The sequence below is a fragment of the Jaculus jaculus genome, chromosome 17 (assembly GCF_020740685.1).
Source record: "Jaculus jaculus isolate mJacJac1 chromosome 17, mJacJac1.mat.Y.cur, whole genome shotgun sequence".
Lineage (NCBI taxonomy): Eukaryota > Metazoa > Chordata > Mammalia > Rodentia > Dipodidae > Jaculus > Jaculus jaculus.
This window is the reverse complement of record NC_059118.1, coordinates 34490636-34500282: the sequence shown is the minus strand read 5'-3', so window position 1 is coordinate 34500282 and position 9647 is coordinate 34490636. Positions and strand designations below refer to the sequence as shown.

General features: G+C 35.6%; 1 protein-coding gene across 4 annotated transcripts in view; it reads right to left on the bottom strand.

The window, feature by feature from the left end:
* Window positions 1–1743: 1743 nt before the first annotated feature.
* Window positions 1744–9647, bottom strand: part of LOC101614520 (U2 snRNP associated SURP domain containing) — a 70927-nt gene continuing 63023 nt past the window's right edge. For all 4 annotated transcript variants that reach the window (XM_004663623.3, XM_045136342.1, XM_004663625.2 and 1 more), the window contains 2 exons: window positions 8570–8746; window positions 1744–6712 (listed from right to left, as the gene is read on the bottom strand). In XM_004663623.3, coding sequence (XP_004663680.1) covers window positions 6574–6712; window positions 8570–8746 — 316 coding nt within the window. In that variant the 3' untranslated portion in view covers window positions 1744–6573. The remainder of the gene's footprint in view (window positions 6713–8569; window positions 8747–9647) is intronic.

The following is a 9647-nucleotide window of genomic DNA, read 5'->3' as shown; positions in this document are numbered from 1 at the left end:
AAGTAAATGAAGGACCATCAACTTATACCACCACATATTAGGAATATTCTGCTAGGGAAGTCACTCTTAGTAAGGTGTTTGTACCTTTCAAATTCAATGTTTTAGCTATCTGAGGTCCCCACATGCTGTTTTTAATCAAAGTTATGCTTGTCCAAAATTCATGTTTTACAGCTTGGAAAACTCCAAAAAGCTTTATAAATGTCCTTAGGACATTACCACTAACTAAAAGCTGTCATTTATGATAGAACTTAAAGTGTAATTTCCTTTTCAAATTTAAAGTACAGGTCTATTCTCAAAGCAGCATTAAGGCCCATTTCTTCTTCCTGTATAATCTGAAGCCATATACTAATTTGCAAATAGGCACAACACACAAAAGCATGATCAGACTCACTGCTCAGCCTCTCTGCTTCCTCCAACACTGTTCTGCCAGTGTACCAGATGCATATGGCTCCATGCTGACAATTTGTAGCATCTTGTGTAGATCTGACTTCAGAGAACCAATCCAGTGCTTCCTCAGCTCCATGCTCTTCCCCAGACTCATCCCACACATGCATTTCAGCTGTTTGAGGTTTTCCTCATGAAGAGTCCTCCTTTCAGATACTAACCAGTGGAAATTCCACAACAGTAAGAGATAACTGATAAAAAGTACTTCTTTTGCTGGGCGTGGTGGCGCATGCCTTTAATCCCAGCACTCGGGAGGCAGAGGTAGGAGGATCGCCGTGAGTTCGAGGCCACCCTGAGACTCCATAATGAATTCCAGGTCAGCCTGGGCTAGAGTGAGACCATACCTTGGGAAAAAAAAAAAGGACTTCTTTTAACAGTCTACTTAACAAAAATGGTTTTGCCAAATAGAATTGAGAGCTATTAACAGGTTGGGGCAGCAGACTATGAAGTGGTAGGTGATATGCAATAAATATATCAACATACCACAAATTTATAAATTCTCTTAGCCAAATGTAAAGAAAGCATTCTTTAAACTCACCTAAAGGTATTAGTGCTGTGGAAATTGTTACTTTTTGACCTGATTTTAATTTTAATCATAGGTGTTTCCATCATTAGTTTCCTAGGTAGAGTAACATTAACATAAGTGCCTCTGTACTGCAGCCATCAATACTTTGCATTCTTCAGTGACCATTCAAAGTTGTCACTCCCATTTTGTGGGCTAGTATAAAATCCAAATTCAGGGAGCCGGGCGTGGTGGCGCACACCTTTAATCCCAGCACTCAGGAGGCAGAGGTAGGAGGATTGCCGTGAGTTCGAGGCCACCTGAGACTACAGTGAATTCCAGGTCAGTCTGAGCTAGAGTGAGACCCTACCTTGAAAAACCAAAAAAAAAAAAAAGGTCCAAATTCAATTTCATAGCCCAAGTTCTTCCTCATCTCCCATTATTCCAAGCCACAGCATGTTTTTTTAAAAGTTAAGTTCTTTATTCTAGAAGAGTTTAATACTGTGTTTTCTAAGATAAAGTTAGCATTTTGTTTTAAATTCATAAAGGTTTATTCTTTGCCCTTTGTACCAAATGAACATCAAACTACAAAACATTCAGTAGGGAAAATTTCTCTTTTCCCCCACCAGGCAATAAATAAAACCATAAAAACAGTGAAGCATGGTCATCAATACTAATCCACTGTAACTTCAGCATCCATTTGCTTCCCAAGTACATCCTAGCATGCCAGGCTATGAGGTGTGGATGTGAAATTACATCACACTGAACCATGAAAGAGAACACAGAGCACACAGTTGTACAAATGGTAGAGTTTTAATTAAGTGATGTACCATATTTCACTTTGTAGAGCAGTCACACTCACAAAAACAGTAGAATGTGATTGTGAGAGACAGGACAGAAAGGGAAACAGGGATTTTAATGGATACAGAGTTTTGATTTTCCAAGATGAAAATTATGGTTGTACAACAATGCGAATGTTCTTAACACCAATAAACTGTACACTTAAAGATGATTATGATGGCAAATGTTGTAAAGAGCATTTTACAATTAAAAATAAATTCTTTAAAAAGAACCAATGAGTTGACATTTACAGGTTGGAAGATATATTTTTATAGTACTCCCTCTTATGTGTTTAAATTTTCCAGTGAAATAAACATATTTTTAACAAATAGAATAAAGAAATGAAATGTCCTAATAATTAGGAAATCATCTATCATGAAACCATCTGACAGTTTGTTTTTTTAAAATATATTTTATTTATTTATTTGAGAGACAGAGAGAAAGAATGGGTGTGCCAGGGCCTCCAGCCACTGCAAACGAACTCCAGACACGTGTCCCTTTGTGTATCTGGCTTATGTGGTCCTGAGGAATTGAATCAGGGTCCTTTGGCCTTGCAGGCAACACCTTAACCCCTATACCATCTTCTCCAGCCCCCAGCTGACAGTTTAAATATGTAAGATGTAGTAACATTTTAGCTACAACTGCTAAATGTAGCACACCACTATTACACTTGGAAGAAAACTAGCTTCTACAGGGCTCACTTTAGAAAGACCATATGGAGAAAATTACATGAACAGTCTAAATTTACTATGAAAACATTTCATTGAAGTAATTAAAAGTCAAAAACAACAAGTGAAATCCCACAAACTTCGTTTGCAACTATTTAATCTTTATGTAGAAAAGCCAGAAAGTAACAGTCTCAAGGGAAAGCAGCTCCACAACAAGCCTAACCCTTAAACTAAGTTATGGGTGAGAGCCCCCAACTGTCTACCGCAGAACACGGCAGCCGAGCTGACTTCAAATAAGAAGTCCCACTTCTGAAAAACTGTCCTTCCTGATTATTTTAAGCCACCAGAAGCATAACATAAAAGAGCCTGTTGAAGTAAGAGAATAAAACACAAACGTTCCAAGCACAATTACATATGAAAATGAATGAGGGCATTTTACCTATAGAGCTACAAAACTGAACAAAGTGAGAATTATCCACAGATTACATTTACGATGAAGCTCCATGAGGTGGTACTACCCAACCTACGCGTTGGAGTCTCAACAACAGAACAAGGATCTCTCTAAGCAGCAGCACATTCCCACCTTTTAGTCTATCATCACAACACGTTCCCTGGGATTTGTGTATGTTTATTTGTATATTAAGTATGAAAAGAAAAAGCAGGGGGTGAGGGGAGAGAATGCAAATAAATACTCCCAAATACCTATTCCAAATATGCATGTGAAACATGAAGACACCAAACAGCTTGCAAGTATGTGTGTGTAGTCACACAATCCTTTAAACAGTGCCGTCACTAATATCTGTACTGAATTTTCTGTTAGCATTTCCATTAAAATTTAGAAGAGTAAAACCAAAATAAGGTATTTAAAAATACACAGCTTTAGAAAAATGGTACTGTTCATTTTTTACAAAACTTTTTCAGCTAAAGAAGTCACATTGTTGTAGTCATCAGAATAGTTTAAGTTGCTTTGGTGAGAGAGATTAATAGACCCTTTTAAAAATAATAACAGTAATAATCATGACAAACCATTATCATGGTCATGTAATTTTTCAAACCTTACACCATTACAAAAGCAAATATGCACAGAATATTTCTCATAAACATGAACTTAATCATAGTTAAAATCTCTTTAATTATTTTTAAGTGCTCAACATTATTAATGGGAAAAGTATATGGGTCACAAGCAAGTATTCCCAAGATTCTTTAATTGGAATAGAAGTCTCAGGGTAAGCCCAATGGAGTGGTCTGCAATAAAGAAAAATTAGGTCAATAGGGAGTAATTTCTGCAAACTTCAGCAGAAAAGCCACTGTATTCTGAGCCAGATAGTCATACTTTTGGATCAGGACTTTTTTGTTGTTGTTGTTGTTATATTAGTTCTTTAACTTCTCAAGCATGTTACAGTTCAGAAATTTCCATACATTTACAAACATGAGTAAGATAATACAATATCAAAGAAAAAATCAACACACTCCTTTTCAGTCATAGTTCTCTCCCACATTTACTTTCTCTTACCTGGAGAGAGGAGTAAAATGCCATTAAGCTGGTAAAGAGTCCCTGCAAATAAAGTCAGGTTGGAAGGTAAAGAGTCTAAACCATATTTGTCAGGGCAGGCAACATGATGTCCTCTTACATGCAACTGTGACATACGGCAATAGCTATCTGGACACAGTCTTTCCTATAACTAAAGGTCATGTCCATGAACATTTTAGTCAACTTACATTCTACTACATAAAAGTGGGTTCTCTAGATAAGATATAAATAAGCTACTGGAGGGGAAAAAATTTCTCTCTCCTTAAAACTCACCAATTTCTGATCCCATTGAACTCTCATGGAATCCATAAGAATTTTTTTGGAGACAGGATCCTGTTACTTTGCCCACACTCAAACTCCAGAGCTCTATGTGATCTCCCTCAGCCTCCTGAGTGCTGGGATTACAGGTGTGTACCATCATGGAAGGATCATCTAATTTAAAAGGGTTATTCTAGATGTCTCATGAAGTAGAATTGGATATTACCTAATACTATTTGCAATTCAAGAAAATAAAATCCAGTACAAGCTTATACACACATTAATAAACTCAAAGAATGTATATTCTATTGGCCTAAGCAAATGTTTGCCTATCCCAAAGGAAGCCAGTTTTTTCTGCCACTATAAGATAGACTGTAATAGTTATATCTGGATTCAGATAAAGAAAATTTCTAATTCTATTATAGTAGGAAAAATATCACAAATACTCAAATCCAACCTAACATTTTCTATTCCCACTTCTCCAATATATTCTTTTATAAAAAGAGAGAAAATAAGCATACCTTACAACTTGACTGGAAAAATCATTACCTGACCAATTCTAAGCTTATCCAAAGATGAGAGTGAATGAGGAAAGCTGAAAATCACCAGCACTTAAACACTATTTTTACAAATTAAAGTCGATTATATAAAATTCCATCCTCCCAGGCAATGAACAGGGGAGGAAAATAATGTATTACTTTTAAAACGACCATTATTTATAGGGCTTTAAATATCAGCACCAAATGTTCACATTAATTATTCTGAGCAACTTTTAGGAATTAACATTTCCTAGCAAAATGATCAAGAGTGACTGATAAGGTAGTAACTTCTAAGATGTACCTTCATACTAAGAATCAATATGTAAAATAGTTTGACTGGCATGTTACAACATTATTGTAGATTTACCCAATTTGGAAATGACATGCCTTACTGTTCAACTAACATGCCTACTCCACAAATCAGGGGTATAGGATGTCATATTTTGTGATTAGGAAAGATTAAACAAGATGAAAAATTTTTTTTAAATAAGTGAAGCCAAAATAATATTAGAGAGAAAACACCATAAGGTGGGTAAATGAAAAACTGAAAGCAAGATTGACAAATACTGTCAGTTCAAATCTACATAACCCTTTATTACAATATATTCATGGCCATATTTTGGTTGACATACACAACTTTTCTTATTTCTTCCTCAGACTGCAGCAAGTTATAATCAACTTCAATTCTGCAAATGGTGTAAGCTAAACTTTTTGTGTATTGAACTTATAAACCAATGGGTGTTACAATTGCCTGAAAACCACTTTATTGTTAAATTTTTATTGAAAGCTATACCTCAAACCACATCCTTCCCAAAAAATTTAAGGTGTTTTAAACAAACATGTAGAAATATTGTGACACCAATATTTGAAAGACAGCCTACAGACAATTATAAAAAGGCATCTATTATACAAAAAAATTCTATGGCAAAATCTTGTTATAAAATTTCTTTTATAAATAAACTTTTTCATGATAGAAGATAAAATCAAAAGATAGAGATTTAATTTTTCCTCTAAAAATACATAGTTGCTCAGAACATGGGTTGAGTGTTTTGAAATCATATTGCTTCTTTGAAAAAAAGAAAAATGTCTTAGGTATTACATTAACAAAATACCGTATCATATCCACTTAAGTCTTTTGATCTCTGGGTATGAGTATTATCCAAGAGAACTTTATTATAGAAATGATAACAAGCCTTTTAATAGGAGTCTCGGTCCCATTATTTTGGTAGTCATCTTAGTAAATAGAAAATGTTAGCTACTTCAATAATGGAGCATGTAAAGTGCATTTGGTATAAGAACACAACAGTAGTGCCAAATTCACCTATTAGGATTTTAAGGGACTTGATATCACCAATTGGGCAAAAAAACAACATTATAGTTTTCTGTTCAGATTTTATTTGAAATCTAATTCAAATTGTCAAAGCTACAAAAGGGTGGGGGGAGACATCTGTGTTATTTTGCTAAGTCACAACATCCTAAAACAAAATACTACTACTGCCAGCAGATCCACTGTCCACATTCTGATGAAATTCATTAGCACAATAAAAATTTCATCTGAGAAACAGCCACAACAAAAGTAATTTATACAATATAAAACAATGACAGGTCTACAGATGCAGTTACTCATGAATTTACACATGCATTCACAAACAAACAAAAAACCCAGGAATGCTCTTTCTTTTGATTTTTTTTTTGTTTTTTTTTTCCTTTTTTTTAAAAAAAAAAACAAACAAGACTATTCAGGCACAAAACAAAATTGCATTTCCGCTAAGTGACAGCATCTTGACAATGTCAGTGTTTGTTTTTCTTTGACTTTTTATGAGACCTGTGTGGAGATCGGGACTGGGATCTGGACTTTTTTCCTGATTTTTTAGGGGATCTAGACCGTGATCGCCTAGATCTTTTAGGTGTCCTTGAACCAGATGGTGACCTGAGAAAACAAACAACAAAAAAAAAATAACAATTTTTCAAGTCCTTAAGCTATTGAAACTATCCTTAAATTGTCTAAAAACATATTTAAGAAGACAATACAAACTGAACTAAACACAAAACTGTAAGCTCAAATTTACACAATTCCCACCAAGCACATACACACACACATGCACAGGCGTACTTATTTACTTAGTTTGTACTATGTACTATGTATTACATCAATACATAGTACAAAATCTGTGATCATTTGTAGAAACTTGTTGCAAAAACCAATTTCTGAGTTGTATCCCTACTCTACTGAGAATGTACATTTTCAGCATGCTCTCCCAGGTAACTGATACCCCAAAATGCTATCTTCTATTTTACTAGATAAAGCTCAAGATGGAAGGCAAGATATTCACACAATTTTCAGAAAGTAGTAGCACTGCAGGCTATAAATCTTGGAGAGAAAAATCATTCACTCCTTTTACTATCATCCAAGGGCACCATCTAAGCAGCATTTTGGGGTTGAGGAGATGGCTCAGCAGTTAAAGGTACTTGTTTGCAAAGCTTACTGGCCAGGGTTCCATTCACCAGTACCCAAGTAAAGCTAGACAAACAAAGTGGCACATGTGTCTAAAGTTCACTTGTAGTGGCAAGAGGTCCTGGCTTGCCCATCTCTGCCCCCCATCCCTCTGCTTGCAAATAAATAAATTTATCTGGTATAAAGTTCTGTTCATGAACATTTCCAAAACCAAAAAACAGAGCCGGGCATAGTGGCACACGCCTTTAATCCTGGCACTAGGGAGGCAGAGGTGGAGGATCACTGTGCGTTCAAGGCCACCCTGAGACTACATAGTGAATCTAGGTCACCCTGAACTAGAGACCCTACCTCGAAAAAACAGAAACAAAAACAACCATATATACTTTACACACATGCGTGCACACACGTATACAAGGGATATTCAAAAGGGGTTAAAGGTTTTTGTTTTGTTTTGTTTTACTGCCCTCCTGATCCCTATCCCTTCCCCACTTCCCCTTTCTCCAAACTAGCTCCACACCCTATCTCATCATCCCTAACCCCCATCCCCAAGCTACACTACAGCTCTCCCCCACCTCAGTTTACTGAAAGTAGTTGCAAAAAAAAAAAAAAAAAATTAGCATATAAAACATTTGTAGCCAAAGACAATTCCTCTGTAGTACCAAATATTTCTGAACCACTCTTCTTAAACTGAAAGTTCAAATAAAATACTACACTGCTACTGAAAAAAATGGTATTAATTAGCATTTATGGTATTTATTTTCACAAATCTTTGCCCACAAACTTGCTAGTAATATTCCTGTGTATATTATATGTGTGTATTTTCCTTGCAGCTTTGACAAAAATCTGATAATATTCTACAAAAAAATAAAGAACAGGAAACAGTAAATATGTTTAAAATTCTTGCCTGGTCTTTGACATACTAGAAGTCAGCCATGAGAAACTGGGTTACAGATATGGGAGGAATAACCTAAAATAAAAGTGTATCTCTCTTGTTTTCTGAAAACCTTAAAAAAAAAACACCTACCAACCATATCATTTTCAAAGGTGTTAGGATGACAAGTTAACTGTACCTGAACTATATATTTTTTAATTTTACTTATTTATTTATCTGACAGAGAAAAAGAGAGAGAGGGAAAGGCAGAGAAAGGGCGCAACAGGGCCTCCAGCCACTGCAAACAAACCCCAGATGCGTGCGGCCCCTTGTGCATCTGGCTAACATGGATCCTGGAATATTGAATCTGGGTCCTTTGGCTTTGCTGGCAAAAACACTTTAACTACTACTAAGCCACCTCTCCGGCCCCTGAATGTATTTTTTAAATGACTTGCATTTACCTTTTGGCTTTTTTGCTAACATCTCTAGGAGAATCTTTATGAGATGACCTGGACCGTGAGCTTTCTTTGTGAGATCTTTCTGACCGCTCCGATCGTTCTGATTTTGGTGATGGGGATTTCACTCTTCGGCCACTGCTACTTCGAGATGGGCTGGGGGATGTACTATGTCGCCTTTTCCTGTGGAATAAAGCCCCCAAAGTATTACACAAGTGAGCAAAGGGTTGGCGTGTTAGTTTTTCTTTCTGTCAAGTTAACTACTATTTGCTACCAGCTTATACCAACAACATTCAAAGTCCTTTATATTTATTTTTATTGGTTTTTCAATGTAGGGTTTCACTCTAAGAAGTACAGGCTGACCTGGAACTCACTATGCAGTCTCAGGGTGGCCTTGAACTGAAGGTGATCCTCCTACCTCTGGGATTAAAGGTGTGCACAAGTCTTTTTTTATATTAAGAACAAGTGTTAAGTCAGGGTGATCAAAAAATAACTGAATTCATTTAAATTGGATTTTCTTTTGCTGTAAGGGATTACTGAGATAATCAACAAAATTTAATTAAAGTTTCTGAATAAGACAACAGTGACAGTGTACTTTTTTAACAATGTTACATTTCTTGATCTAGTATTTTACTGAGGTTAAATGCATCTAGTTAAGAGAATGGGGCCTTGTACAGCCAACATGATAACTGCTTGGAGGCAGACTAGAAAAGGAAGAGCTAAGCAGAAACAGAAATATTTGAACATTTAGGGGTTACTTATACTATTCCTGCAATTTTCAGTAAATCTGAAAAAAAAAAGTTAAAATAATAAAGGATCAGAAAGTTAATTTTGTACTTAACCAACTGTTATAACTTAGTTGTTTTAAGTACTTGCAGTGACTAAGCCGAAGTTGTTATTTGCAACCAATTGGCTTTACAATTTAGAAAACTTCAATTCTATTAATTTTTTCACTAAATCAGCTATATAGGATCTATAAAAGAAATAAAAGCTGAAAGAGAAATTCTAGAATGATGGACTTCAAAAGCGAGAAGCAAGTCTTTGTACCCTTTGTATACAACTGCCTTTCAAGAATGGGAAAATG